The 15918-nt window shown below is 35.4% G+C and overlaps 1 protein-coding gene and 1 long non-coding RNA gene across 2 annotated transcripts in view; both read right to left on the minus strand.

Moving 5' to 3' along the window:
* The window catches only part of LOC112038520 (uncharacterized), a 48217-nt gene that overhangs the window by 17422 nt on the left and 14877 nt on the right, over window positions 1-15918 (minus strand). The window contains 4 exon segments of the mRNA XM_065777055.1: window positions 8654-8771; window positions 8774-8878; window positions 10547-10898; window positions 12400-12510. Coding sequence (XP_065633127.1) covers window positions 8654-8771; window positions 8774-8878; window positions 10547-10898; window positions 12400-12510 — 686 coding nt within the window.
* Window positions 1728-6226, minus strand: LOC136069013 (uncharacterized). Its single transcript, XR_010630299.1, has 3 exons — window positions 6013-6226; window positions 5786-5889; window positions 1728-5564 (listed from the first exon to the last, which is right to left on the minus strand). It is a non-coding gene; the product is annotated as an uncharacterized LOC136069013 (long non-coding RNA).

Consider the following 15918-nt stretch of genomic DNA (forward strand, 5'->3'; position numbering starts at 1 on the left):
CAGTTTGACTGTGATCCAGACTCCATCACCTGAGTTCTTTCTGTAGAGTCCTGAACCAACACCAACTCTCTAAGATCATTGGTTTCCCACCGAGACAAAGGGTCACACTCCAACACACAAAAATCTTTTTCTCCACTTCCACCACTATGGTCAGACCCTACACTGGACTCCCACGGAGAGAGGTGAAGCCCAGAAACTGACTGAAAATCCCCAACAGAAACCACTGACCTTTGTCTCGTCCTATGAGCATGGTGATGACACCACTGATCCTCAACAAGATCATCCCTTACCACAAATTCATCTTCAACCCCAATGCCCAGGTCAGAGAGAGGAGAAAAACGGTTATGAACCATAATCTCCGCCGTCGCCGAGCTACCCACCATAACACCGGTGGACCCAGAGTCACGTATGCCTAACCCAAGAGTGGTCTCGGCATCGGAGACTGAGCCCATAGAGAAACCCGCAGAAATGGAGTCAAGAACCACCGCGTCGGAGCTACCACAGGGCGACGAGGCTTTTCCGGCCACTGGGTATCCAAGAGCTCTCGACGGGATGGGTACGAGAAGCTCCGAATCTTGATCGGAGCTGGAAATCGACGATCCACCTACCGTCGGAGCTTCAGGCAACGCCGATGGCACCGATGACTCCATCAGAGGCTTGGAGCTCTCACCCACCACGCAAACATTCTGATTGACTAACCCACTTGCACCCAAATAAAAAGGACCAGAAACCTCTCCGTGGGCCTTAGTATTTGGGTCAGCTAAATGGGCTTTTTCAAGCCCAGGAGCTATATTAAACAACACTGGCCCAGTGTTAATGGACTTGTGCTGAGCCTTAGAAATTGGGTCAGCTAAATGGGCTTTTTCAAGCCCAGGAGCAATATTAAACAACACCGGCCCAGTGTTAATGGACCTGTGCTGAGGATATGGGTTTATCCACTTAACCACTCTTTTATTCCCATCAGAAACTGACACTCTCAGCGCCAAAGTAGCAGAAGTCACCTCAAATGTAAAGTCACGCATGGGTCTTCCATTTTTAGAAGAAACAGAAGCACCAGAGACACCCTTCAACACGTTATTTCCGGAAACAGCTCTAGGAAATTCAAATTTCCTTAAATTCCGCTGGTTCCTGATGTTGACAGGTTGCTTCCCATATTGACCACCACCATCCGATGGACCACCACCATCAGCTAGATCAGGAGACCTCCCTACCACTCTCGCAGAGTTTGAACCAGATAGGAAACTATCTAATTCTTTAGAAAACAAACGCCACCCAGATCGGTTTGAGCTCGCAGGTACCAAAACCCAACCACGACGAGCTCCACCAAAATACACAGCAATCTCCACAAAAATACCAGCCTTATTCGNGAATGTACAGGATGATCTTTAGCTGATAGCCCCAGGAAGGGAAGATGATGAAGAACGAGATGCTTTCCCTATCCTAGAGCACCTGTCGCCTCCAACTTACTGCTGTGAGAGGATTCCTTTATAGGGTGATTATTAGGTTTACAAAAGAGAAAACAATTTAATTACATCTTTCTTTTACCTTTTTTTTTTTTTTTTTTTTTTTTTTTTTTAATTTAAATCAGTTTCTGCATTTTTTAATATAAAAAAACTGAAGAAGAAAAAACAAATTGCACTTAATGGTAGAGCATTAACAGAAGTTAGTGGAAGGCCTGAATTGAAAACACTTTTAAAACTTTAAAATCAGCTAAAGATCATCCTGTACATTCACGATATTGCCCCTCTAATCTTCTCTTCGGGATTGTATTTTATCGGCCAAATCCTCTCTAATATTTAAAGAGTCAACCAAAGACCTCCTGTCAAAGCCACCAAAGACATTGTTGACACTGCTCCTCACCGGTCACTGCCGACTATCCTTGCTTGGCGGTGGTTGTCTTTCTCTTAACTCGGTTCGACTAGGCCAGTCTTCCTCTCTCTACGTTTTCTCATCAAACCCTCATTGGAGTTCCAACCCACGACTGGGCAATTGTGTTTGGTTGGTTTCAAAGTCTTTTGGATTTGGTGAACAACCCGGTTAAGCTTCCTCTCCGATCTAGTCTGTGCTGTTGGATTCTTTCTCTCCAATCCAATATGGGTGTCCTTGGATTCTTTCTCTCTCTTATCTGATTTGGGTTTTCAAGTTTAGTTTTTAGTCAAATCTTTTCTTATTTCTGATTTTTTTTGTAAAAACCAAATGAACCACAAAAAAAGAAAAACCCAGAAACATTGTTTCTTGAATGAATAATCATTGTTTGTGGGTCGGGAATTTGTAAATTGTATATGTTACTGATGGTTGATGTTAGATAATTGTTTGCTGTGCTTTGTTCTGAATTTGTATATTAAAATTTTGGGTCCGTTTGGATGCCATTTTTAGTTGTGAATCTCGTGATCAATGTAAAGAAATTTTTTTTGTTGTTTGTGTGCTGGGTTTGTGGTGTGTTATGGGGATTTCTTAATTTCCTTTTCTTTTTCTTTTTTTAAATTTAAATTATTTTCCTGCATTTTTTAATATAAAAAACTGAAGAAGAAAAAAAAAAAAATTGCACTTAACGGTAGAGCATTAACAGAAGTCAGTGGAAGGCTTGAATTGAAACACTTCTGAAACTTAAAAGACTGAATTGACCAAAACTAAAATTAGAGGACTGAAATGACAAAAGGTGAAACTTAGAAGGTCACTTTTGCATTTTAGCCTTTTTTTAATTTAAAAAACCTCCAAATATAAGAAAGACATTTAATGAAATTAATCATTCACAATGAGAACAATGCATAACCCAGATATAAATATAGGGCAGGACAAACATTAAAGGGTTTTTGAGCTAACCATAACGTCACTCTCAAAACAAACTTAAAAATCTTTTGCTAATGTCCATATCATAGTAAAACAGAAAACCTTTAAAACCCAAAACCACTGTCACATTCACTCCACAATAAAAACATTCTAGTTGACCAAAAAAAATCCATGAAACTAAAACACATGAAAGCAAAACCTATAGGATTGGGAGGCTAAGATCAAAACTGAATACTGCCACCAAGTATATATAATTAACCACAAATCCACATGAGGCTAAAATAATTCAATAATCTACAACAGAAAGTTAATTATTCAATAACTAAAATAATAAACTTGCATTTGTAAATATCATCAAATACAATAAAAACATTGAAACCACATAATAAGTATGGCAAATCAATATCTAAAGTCCTGTTTCTAATAAAAGAAATTTGTTATTTAAATGAAAAAAAAAAAAAAATTGAAGAAACTTCAAAAATATTTTCTACTTAAACAGCACACATATAGTGGAAATGGTTGGGGATTACCTATCAAATTGGGTGGTTTGGGGATTAGAAGTGTGGTGTCTTTTAATCAAGCTTTATTAGGGAAATGGTTGTGGCGTTTTGGGCATGAAGTTACCCATCTTTGGCGGAGAGTAATCTCCACAAAATATGGTGAGGGTCATGGGGGGTGGTGTACGAAGGTGTGCAGGAGGACTCATGGTTGTGGTCTTTGGAGAAGCATTCATGAAGGGTGAGAGAGTTTTTCTAAGCATTTGTCTTTTGTAGTGGGTGAAGGCACCCGTATCCGCTTCTGGCATGATAGGTGGATTGGGGATAATACCCTAAAAGACCTCTATCCTGAGCTCTATGTCTGTTCAGTTGCAAAGGATGCTTGTATCTCTGAGGTTTTGTGGTCTCCAGAACGAGGTACTTCCAGAGTGTGGGACGTAAGGTTTTTTAGAGCTTTTGAAGATTGGGAGTTAGCTGCTTCTTACTCTCTTCTTCGGCTTATCCATCCTTGTATTCCTCGGGGGGATAGGAGGGATAGGCTTCGTTGGCAGCTCAAAGGGGATGGGAAGTTTGATACCCGATCTTATTACCAAGAAATTCAGGGCAATCCAAATCTTTTGTTTCCTTGGAAGGGTGTGTGGAAACCAAAGATTCCTAAGCGAGTAGCCTTCTTCTTGTGGACAGCTGCGCACAATCGGATTCTCACTTTGGATAATCTCATGCTTAGGGATCGTCCTTTGGTAAATCGGTGTTGTATGTGTTGTGGTGATGGGGAGTCGGTAGACCATCTTCTGATTCATTGCCCTATTACACATTCCTTATGGTCCTTCATGCTTCAGGCTTTTGGTATACATTGGGTTATGCCAAGATCGACGGCAAGTTTGTTATCTTGCTGGCATCAATGGCTTGGGAAGCACAATTCAAATATTTGGAATTTGATTCCAGGGTGCTTAATGTGGACTGTTTGGTTGGAACGAAATCGTCGCTCCTTTGAGAACATGGAGAAGACGTTCGATGAGTTAAAAGTTTTATGCCAGCGTAGTCTTTTTGAGTGGGCTCGTTGTTGGGGCTTTACTGATTCTTTGTCTCTTTCAAAGTTTATGTTTTCCCTTAATTTAGCTTTCTGATTTCCTTTTCTTTTGTTTTGTTGTTTGGTTCTTCTATCTTGTTGTTCATCATCATGAACTACTTGTACTTTTATTTTTTCTCTTTTATAATATTTCTCTGATTACCTATCAAAAAAAACACATATAGTGGAAAGTGTGCTTTGATACTTCATATATATTTAGTGGAGGACTACAATGAAAATACTCAGTCTTTGATAAATATTGAAAAATTAATTAAGGAGAGTTTCTAAGAAGATGGCTCTGCAGGCAAAAGTCAAAAAAGTAGTGACACTATAGAACACTCAAGAACATTCAACAACAACAACCAACCAACTAAAATGCTTTGATCCTAAATTCAAGCCATATAGGTCCCAAGTTCAAGTGAAACAGTTACTTTTGGCATTTCTGGGAAGTAACAACGGGAAAGAAATACCCTTTCTTTATCTCAGATTTAGGCTTCTTATAAACTTCCTTTTCCTCTTTTTTTAACAAAGACAGCACCACCTTAACAAAAAACAGTTCCCATATTCCTAAGCAAATCTAAATATCCCCATAAGCAGAGCACTTAAGAATAGGAGTATAGGACTGCTATATTAATTGGAAATATTTTCCTCAAAGTGAAAGCTTATCTGAACAAATTCAGTGAACCCTTCACATTGAAGTTAAGATTCAAAATAACTTTCAGTAAGGATGGAAAGTATTCTATTGGATTTTTTACCTTGTACTTCCTAAGTGATGGAAAGTTTGGTTTAGGCATTTTTACAAAAACTTTGGGGAGCAGATAACACAGTCACCAACCAAAATCTTCAACTTGCAGTACAACTTTAAACAAAATAGAAATGTATAAATAGTTACTAAGTATTTAACATCTAAACACTGTAATTTATCACACACACACAATGAAGTATACAAAAAATTTCCAAACAAAGAGAAAGTAAGAAAAACACAGAAAGGACACTCACAATGTGGTTCATTTGGGTGTGAGAGATGCAAAAGAAGTCTTGCTGTATAGCCTGCTCGGGAAAATGACCAATATCAAAAGCCAAATTGAGAGTATGCAAACTTATGCAGGTTTTGTGGCTTGCGATTGACAGATCCTTCATCAGTAACTTTGTTTTTCATTCAAAACACTCTCGGCTTTGCGACTCAATCAAGGAGAACAAACCACCATCTAAAAAATACACATAATTTAGTAAACTGACACAAAATTAAAACAGAAAGGAAGGAAAAATCCACATTAAACAGAGGCCCAAGAAGGCCAGTAAATAAATAAAATTTACTAAAATTAACAACAATTTATAGCATAATAACATATTACCAGTAAATATTATTTATTCCAATCAACCTAGACAAATGAAGAGCAATAAAATTATGGTATATAACACCAATAACCTAGAAGTCGTCAGTTCGTGTTTTGTGTTTTCCAGGGAAAAGATGGAGAGGCTGAGAGAGAGTTGAAGAAGAAGTAGATATCTTCGATTTTGCACGGGTTCGACCTTAATCAAAACCAATATCCCAATATCTAAATTAAAGAAAATCAAACCAATAATCCAAATACCTAAATCTGAGATAACAAAACTTAAATCATATACAACACCAATTTTCTTGTTTAAAAATACCTGCACTGGTAGCAGCTTTGGCGGTATATGACGGTGGTGGCCGGTGGGAGGCTGGCACTTTCTGCCACTGAAGGAGTGAGAGAGCGCCCATGCGCTATGGTTTAGGGGTTTTGAGAACAGAGAGAGGCAGAGAGAACGGCAAAGAAGAAGAAAGGGTTTATGATTTATCAGGAGAGAGAGTGTTTATCGGGTTGTGAAGTTAAAAACTTAAAAGAAAAAAAATTTTTTTTTTTTTTTTTTGGTTACCAAAAAAAAAAAAATTAATTTATATGTAAATTGTGAAGGAGAAAAGACNTGTCTCTTTCAGAGTTATGTTTTCCCTTAATTTAGCTTTCTGATTTCCTTTTCTTTTGTTTTGTGTTTGGTTCTTCTATCTTGTTGTTCATCATCATGAACTACTTGTACTTTTATTTTTTCTCTTTTATAATATTTCTCTGATTACCTATCAAAAAAAAGTAGTGGGGAGACAGTGAATCATTTGCTACTCCATTGTGACAAAGCTTATCAGCTGGAGCTTGGTTTCAGATCTTTTGGATTTCTTGGTTTTGCCAAGATCAGTAGTAGATACTCTTTTTGGTCGGTAGAATTGGTTGGAAAAGCACTCTTCTAGCATTTGAAATTTAGCTCCTCTGTGCCTAATGTGATGTATTTGGAGGGAGCGAAACTGGCGAACTTTTGAGGAGATGGACAAATCCGATGACCAGTTGCTCGCTTTCTTTAGTGGCTCTCTTTTTGATTGGTCTAGGGCTTGGGACTCACCTCTAGCGATTCTCTCCCTTTGTTCTTAGCTCTTTGTTGGTTGTTGTTTGTTCTGTTGTTTTTTCATGTTTGTTTCCTTCTCTGTATTCCTTGTTCTGCCTTATGTTGTTTTCATGAGGTAGCTTCTTGAATATACATCTTTCTTACTTATAAAAAAAAAAAAAATCTATATAAAAATAAAATAAAAGCTTGCAGGCACGTGGCGCATTGTGAGCAGCTTGATATCAGGGATCATAGTGGGAAAAGACATGAAGAAACTAGTTATCAACATGGCACTGTCAGTCAACATGATGTTAAAGGAACTAAAGTGCCAGACTTAGATTAAGATCTGAAAAAAGAAAAGGACAATTGGTGGAGGCTATAATGATTAAGATCTTTTGCTAAAGGAAATTGCAATGATGAGGGGTTTCAAGGTCGAATCATTGCACTCCAACGAACCATTTGAGGCCGAACAAACAGGTTTCATTATATTCATACATATTAGCCCCTTGCCTCCCTTTTGACCTCTTGATCTCTTCAGAGAGGGACATGAAGTTGCCAGATAATCCAGCTGTGTGTCAGACTTAGATTTCATACTATTACTCATATTATGTCATGTTGGTAGAGGTACCACTGGTAAATTTACACATCTGTGTAACATAGCAACCTAGAGTTTTAGAAAGCATTTTAGGTCTAGTAATTTATGTCAGGTAGGTCTCCCCTTTTCACATAGTATGTACTCTACAATAAGGAATTTTAGAATCAAAATTCCAATCCAGCTTTCCACAAAATGGCAGTTAGATTGTATAAGAGAGAAATATATCGGCCTATTTCATGTAGGGGTTGCAAATATGCCCTGCACCATGGAACCTACCTTGCCCCGCCTTGTATGGTTTTCCTTGTCCCAAAGAGGGGATGGGGTGGATGGATTTTGTCCACCCCGTCCCAAGTGTGTGTTATTTGAGGACAAAATTTTCCACCAAACCAAGTTGGAGGAATCTCCTCCAACCCATTACGCATTGGTTTATATGAACATCCATGTATATTAAATCACGTGATTTATTAAATCATTTAAATAAATCGCATGACTATTAAATAGATCTAAGGTCATGTGACTAAAAGTACGCATGGATAATCTTTTAAATTGCCATGTAGTGAGTTGGAGGAACTGTCCTCTATCCGTTATTTAATATTTTTTTGATAAGTAATAATATTTCATTAAGAACACTCTCACTACCCCCTCTCTCTCATCACAACAAGAGTCTCATTAGGGATGCCAAAAATGCCTCCACCCACACTTTGCCCAGCATGCCACTCCTACACCATGCGGTGTTAACCACCCTGAAAAGGTTTTGAGCGAGGATAAAGCGCCCATGATCCGACCCCATCCCGCGGCCTTGCTGTCCTTAATTTCATGGGATGGGTCCCATTAATACCTATTCACTAGTTTTTGTTTTTTTAGGGGGACACACCTTAACTCCTTATGAAGGTGGGAGAGATTTCAACTACAAAATGAAGTAGCTTTTGTTCAAATGTCTTCCACAATGGAATGTTGTTGATTGTATTTTCTCCCTCTTACTCTTCAAGCAAATTTAACCTCTCAAGAATCGTTCTCACTCTTGGCAGGCAAACAAGCCAGTCAAGTCATTTGGGCAAACCACGAGCCTCACCACCCAGGAGAACACAGCCCCTCACCAAGCCATTCAAGCCTATCAAATCATCACCTACTGTAATTCAATGCTCTGGATTGTTAAAATTAGGCTAGCAACAGATTCAAGGTATGGAGTTGGAAGCTTAAAGTTTTAAATTCTTTACATAAATTTCTCTCTCATAATATTCACGAACGCCTAACATTCATTTAAGAAATTATAAGTATGATTAGACATATGGATGAAGTTCTTACTTGTGACAGAAGTCATCAAACATCCACCGCAATTTATTAGGAGTTGTGTAAAGATGGCCAATCTCCAATAAAGCTCCAAAAAGTTCTGGGCTGAAAGGATATATTTGCAGCCCCGAATAACAGACTCCCAGACTTTTGATAGGCTCAATTGCTTATGATGTCTCTGAAGCATCTTCACATAATAGTTGAACAAATACTCAAGTTGATAACTATGACTTTGTCTTTCTGTGGGATTGTAACATAAAAAAGAAAAAAAAAAAAAAAAAAAAAAAAAAAAAAAAAAAAAAAAAAAAAAAAAAAAAAAAAAAAAAAAAAACTCAACATAATAAATTGAATTATAAATGGAAAAAGTCGGGATGTTCTAAAATGCATAAACTTAATTTCTCTAGTGATGATAACAGTTAATCGCAGCAAAATGTCATTACTTGTGCTCTATTGTAACATAACAAAATCATAAGACTGATTATTACTTGTCCTCTATGATAGTGGAAATCATTATTGAATTGAAACTCATATCTCAGCTGTTAATTACAGATTCCAAAGCTTGTAGGATGGCTCATAAAAGTTCTAAAATACAAGTGACAATTTCTTTTCCCTGTCTACAATGAAATATAGGTGGTGATGTGCGCAATTCCTATTTTTTGGGAGGAGAAGCACACGTCTAGCATTGTTGAAAGCAATGCCTGACTATCTGACAACATGGGTTTCGGTCCAGTTGTTAAAGGAGATCAACTGCAAGAACCAGCTATTTAGGATTGACTTTCAGTGTTAACTATTTCTTTAGCATTAGATATAGAACTTCTTCATCCATCAAAGTGGTTCCCAATGTGTTATCCAATACAGGCAGCACCAGAATTATTCCAAAGAAGCCGATGTTGGAAAATAGCCAATCAGCTTTGACTAGTCTGGATCAATAGTTAATCATAGACAATTAGGCCCTTGATTTTCTATTATTTTCATAGCCCTTTGGGGGCCCAGGTGTAGAGTTTAGACAGACCACTACGCCCAATAAGGTCTGAAGGTCTTATCTCATAGAGATTGTCAACCTATATGAGACATTTTGAACATTTCGAGAATAATCTTCAACCTATATTAGGAATTTGAGCTTCAATGGGGAAGTTGTCAACCTATTATGAGACATTTTGAACATTTCGAGAATAATCTTCTACCTAAATTAGGAATTTGAGCTTCAATGGGGAAGTTTAAAAATCTACCCTAAAATAATCTAATCATTGAATTTTTATTCTTTTTATTTTTTTTAAAAAGAACAAAAAGAAATTGTATCATTTATATTTTGCATCGGTATCATTGTGTCCATGTCCTAGTTTCCAAAATGTGCAGTATTAATTCATGCCTTATACTCCATTAGCCCCATACAGAGTGTCTTCCTTAGCATGTTCATCATCAACACCAAAAACACACAAACAAACAAACAAACAAAATATAACAAAACTCTCTTTGCACTTGTATCGCTAATCTTTTAGCTTTCTTTTGTTTCTTTATATTTTTCAAATCTTTGTATACTTGCTGTATACGCTTTTTCTTTTTAATAAATTACAATTACTTATAAAAAAATAATAATTAAAAAAATTCTCTTTACTGCATTACTTATTACTCATTCACTTGACTTTTAATCAAAAACAAAAACTGTCTCTTTCCTAACCTACTGCTGACCACTTGAGCTACATCACAAGTAGAAGTTTTATACTAGAAAATATGAGGTGTTGATTGCTAAACCGTATAGCTTGTGCTATGATGATCATTTGTAGGGCAGAAACTAGAAATTTACAGTCAAATAAAGCAATGCATCAATTTAACTTTGAAAGTATAGGCACTAGCATGACATATGTAGAGATTGAAAAAGAGGTAGAAGTACAAAGTAATATTAATAACCTGGAAGCACTGTTGCAAAAGCCTGATCCAAAACTTCAATACCCGCAGCCCATCCAGATGTCAACTCCTCAAATAAAGCTGCTGAACATATGAGAGCAACAGATTGATCATCTATAAGACCACGTACCCATGCTGATCTTACTGTTCTTATTCTTTCTTTGAACCCTTGGTGCGCTCTCAGCAGTTTCAAACTTGACGGTTGACTTTTAAATGGACTATATGTTTCACCACTTCCTAAGCATGATAATATATGCAGTGCACGAAATGATGTTTCACCACTGTCGGCAGGATTATTGGCAAGCTCTGCCTCAGCATACCAAAAATATAGAAGAGGCGCATTAGACCGTAGTTCCTGCCAGTTGTTTAATGGTTAATACAATATTATATCCTGATAGTTCATGCACCAACAAATTCAGTCAAAAATTGAAAATAAAAAATATTATTATAATAACTCCATAAAACAAATTCAGATCTCAACTTCATTAATTTTTAACTTCAAATTCTCCATTGCAACTAATACTATAACTATTACTTCTTTGAAAAGGTCACATCTAAAATGAAAAGGATAACCAGACCCAGGAAAAAAAAAAAAAAAAAAAAAAGGAAAGCAATATTTGGATTGCAATTCTGGATATGATCAATTGTGAAAAGCAAATGTACAAAAGCAATTTATATGACGGAAATGTTTCAGAAACAGACCATTGATCAACCCATTAATTCGAGTGGGTCACAGGTCCTGGATTCCAGTGTAGTCAAAGTACAAATACTTGCCAATAAAAAAATATAACCATTTCTCTAACTTATAAAGCCAAAAGAAATTATAAGTTAAAATGGAGAAGCACCTAAGTCAACTACAATAATTGCATTGTTTAAAAATTAAAAATTAAAAACCCATAACGTCTACAGTTAAAAGGAAGAAATTTTTTTATTATCAAGAATCAGTACAATCTAAGCAAAATTCAGGTTATAAGTACTGAGCCATCTGTTAAATCGACAAGGCTCACAATCACCAAGAGTACAAAAAACAAGCCCAAGGGTTCACAACTATGAACTCTTTACATAAACTAGGCCTGTGAATCACATTCTAGAAACCGGTTAACTTAATAATAAGGACATTTTTCTACTTTCCAGTATTACTAATGTCTACAGTTAGAAGGAAGAAAAATATGCAATTTAAACCAACATTGAGCCAGATTTTTTATTACATTCTTTTTATACGCAGAAATGCAAGAGAATAAAAAATTAAAAAAACAAAATAAAAAAAAGGGAGGCATATATGGTAATGAACTATGAAAGTTTCTTTTGGGGGAGAATATTTAGTGAAAAATCTTACATTTACCCAAACCAGGATTCAAATAGCATCCCAGCAATAAGCAAATTTTATATAAATAAAATCATATTACAAGTCAAAAGCTTTTAGATAAAGATTAAGTATGTTCTGTACCAAAACTCAATGGTGCTCTAGTTATGAAATGCAAATAGCAAAAGACATGGGCATTTCATAAGAAGGTTTACATTGAATCTTCAAAATTATCTTTTAAGTAATTACCAAGAAGAGCAACACGACACCTTGTAGTCAGTGATCACATAGCAACTTGTCAACCACTTGCATTATAGGCTTCAGTTCATATATAACCAATAATTCTATTTACCCACAAACATATAAAAGTTGTCTTTCTAGATATTGGCAAGTGAAACCCATCCAAAGGCAGACTTCATTTTGTATCAATAAATGTGCTACAGAGACCAACGAAAATAAACTAATCATTCTTTGACATAACAAAACAAAACACATTCTTCGGCAAACCAAACTAAATTTTGTTTTTTGTGAAAAAAATAAATGGAGACCTTACCATTGGAAGCCCTTCAATTAATGACAGTGCCATGTCAAACACTCTTCTCGCATGATCAATATTCCCATAAGCAGCCTCCCTTCGTGCATATACCCCACATAGTAATACATCCTACAACAAAGACCAAAATAGACAACTAAAAAGGAAATCTCACACTCAGGTAGAACTAAGATAATGAAGATGCAAAATAAGAACAAGAGAAAACTCTGCATAGCATTAAACATTGACAAGATTGCCTCTTTCAAGCATCTCATTTGTGCAACTAGTTTCAGTTATAATTAAGCCACCTTACTTGCCACCTTTAGAAAAAGACAAAGTGAAAGAGAATTACTGTAACTAGCTATCCTATGCTAGGATCCCAAGCTTATAAAATCCCAGTAGCTGTCTTAGACAACATATGTAAGGGAATGAAAATATACTTCCATAATTAATCATGCCTCCTAGATTGCATTGCTTGCACCACAACCTCAAGCATGATAATGATATATCTCAAAAATGCAGCTTTATGTTTTCTTTTATGTAGGTGGGAACTCGAATACACAGCTTTATGTTTTCTTTATGTGGGTGGGATGAAAGTGTTTGGCTTCTGTACAAAAAAAAAGGGGGGGGGGGGGGGGGGGGGGGGAACTTATCATATTGGAACTCTGTCGAACATTAACTTCTTAACAGATTAAACTTATCATGTCATCTAGTGAACCACAGAAATGGAATGGGGAATCACAGCCTATGGCTGTCAGCCTGTCAGGGAAACATTGATGCATGCTACAAGGGGTAGGTTGCAGAAACCTAAAGTGTAACACCCCAAACCCATACCATGGATTTAGATACACGACCTGTCTTATAAATAATCCACATTTGCTATAATATAACAGAGCGTAACTAAATATCCACAAATAAGAATTAAACCATTAAGTCTTTCTTATAAAATCCATCAAACTAAAACTTTAACAATAAAGTCTCCAAATACAATCCCAAATAGTTTCAAGAATACTAAACTCACTATCCTAAGAAAACATAATAAAATAGTCCATCAACTAACTTAGTTCCAAAAGAAATCTTCAATCTATGGCTCCAATGATCTACCACCAAAAGATATTCCACTACTCTAATATGAAAGGGTGGAGAAAGGGGGTGAGCTAGAAGCTCAATAAGAGACTTCAAAACATGAGTATGTCTTTCAAAACAAAACAATAGTATCATTGACAAAATATAATTTTTACAAAATATTTACAAATAGTTTTAACAATAATATAATATACTCTGTAAAATTGTAACGAAGAAAATATTTAACTATAACACTGTAATTAATAAATAAAATAATAACCACTTTAATTGGCCAAAATACACTAAATAGGTAGAAACAATATATTATAGTAATAAACAATTTTTCCACTTATAAAGGTCAATAACAATAAAACAATAATTCGATATGGAAAACATTAGTCAGAAAAAGACATAAACTGCTAAACACTCGATGGGTGATTCTCATGGGAAACAATAACACTAATCTCAAAGAGGCAACACTAGCTCCAAAGAGCAAACGATAACACTGCCCTACACCACAATAACACTACTTCAGCTAAAGACCAACACTTAACCCTCTATTGGCAAAGGTCGCAGACTGTCTAGCTGACCATTTGAAATTATTCTTACTTTATTATAGTATTGTCAATACCAATCATATATCATATAACAAATACTTTCTCAAATATATAGTTTTTGAGTCATTCTTCACATATACAGTTTCAAAATAACACACAAGAAATAATAAAATTAGGTGTGTATAAAGCATTAACAATGGTATAAGTTTTGAAACTTCACTTTTGCAAATATGTATATATATATATATATATAAATATACATATCTTGAGAGATATCATGTTCTGAAGTCTACTTACCTCTAGTTGCTAAACCAAGCATCACTTCAATTGTTTGGAATAATATCAACTAGAACCTAATTAAGGATCAAATAACTCAATAAGGGCAGGTTTCGAATAACCAAAAAGTCGTCCTATAAAACTTTTCCTTAGCCACTGTGAAGATTTTGCAATATTAAATCTAACATAGCTTTCTAATATACATCATGTCTATACCTATATTTTATATAATTGTAGTGCAAACCCTAATACTACAATCTGCTATAGCTATATATATACCATTGAACACCACCTATGCTAAACTTATAAAGAATGGTGATACTAATCTACATATATATTAGGATCTCTTTCAAAATCAATAAACTAATGTATGTTTACATAGATACTTCCATGATAGCCTATTTTCCCTTGAATATATCAATATAATTTCTAAGACTTCCATGCAACTATGAGATGCTGAATCCTAAATCAAAGATTCGTTTAATGATTCCAATAAAGTGTGCATAATTAGATGTTTACCTCAGTACAATATGAACCTGTTGGCTGCTCTAGTAGTACCACATTATTCTATTCTTTTCAATGTAGAGTAACCCTAATTCTCTACTCCTAAACCTTTACACACTAAGCACTGACTTCTTCTCTTCTTCTTTTTTTTCGGAATCTTGCGGACTCTCTCTACCTTTCAAGTGGCTGACTTAAAAAGACCCAGTGTATATATACACACACACATATATACCTCTAAAATAACACTCTAATTCAGTCTAGGAAGACCAATCCCACTCCAATTAGTACTCTTACGCTCCGTTTGTTTCGATGAAAAATCTTGTGTAAAGATAGTTTTTCATATTTTCCAGTGTTTAGTAGCATAAACAAAGATAAGTCAAAGGAAAACTATATTTGGTCAACATAAAAGTATGGTTTATTTTTTAGAAATTGTTTTCCATTAAATTTTTTTGGAAAACAATTCTATCTCGCAGCAAGCTAAATAAGAGAAATTAGGAGGTTGTTTTTCAACTCATTTAAAGTTACTACCAAACATTGGAAAATGAGATAGTTTTATAAAAAATAATTCTTGGAAAATGACTCATTTTCTAGAAAACATCATTGCTGAAACAAACAAAGCGTTAAATAAACTAATGTATGTTTATATAAAATCAGCTTTACACGTTAAGTATGTTTCCTACTTGGGTTGGAGTTTAAGACCCTCTAAAACTTATCTCTTTAGCCTCCAAGAAACCCATAAAACTTAAATAAGCTTCCAAAACTTTAATTCCCAATTAAACTCAAATTAAGGTTGTTTTGATAGGCTAGAAGCCTAGAACTCTAAAGGATTCCAATAACACTTAAATTCCTAATTCAAATAGGTTTTAATCTCTTGTCCTTTTCCTTAACTAATAAGGAGACTAAAATTTAAATATGAATAATCCACAATATAACTCTCCACGTTACATCTTCTTTTGTAGATATCATAATATAAAATAATATCACCTTCAAAATAAATTAAATAATTCATCAATTTCACTCTAGAAGCAATTAAATTAAATTTAAGTAAGGTGGGTGTTACATTAAGTGCTGGTCAAGTCGGGGGAGTAATTGGAATTTGTATGGGGAACAAAGACATGCATGAGAGTTGGCAATCTTA

The sequence above is a fragment of the Quercus suber genome, unplaced genomic scaffold (genome assembly GCF_002906115.3).
Source record: "Quercus suber isolate HL8 unplaced genomic scaffold, Cork oak 2.0 scaffold_147, whole genome shotgun sequence".
Taxonomy (NCBI): domain Eukaryota; kingdom Viridiplantae; phylum Streptophyta; class Magnoliopsida; order Fagales; family Fagaceae; genus Quercus; species Quercus suber.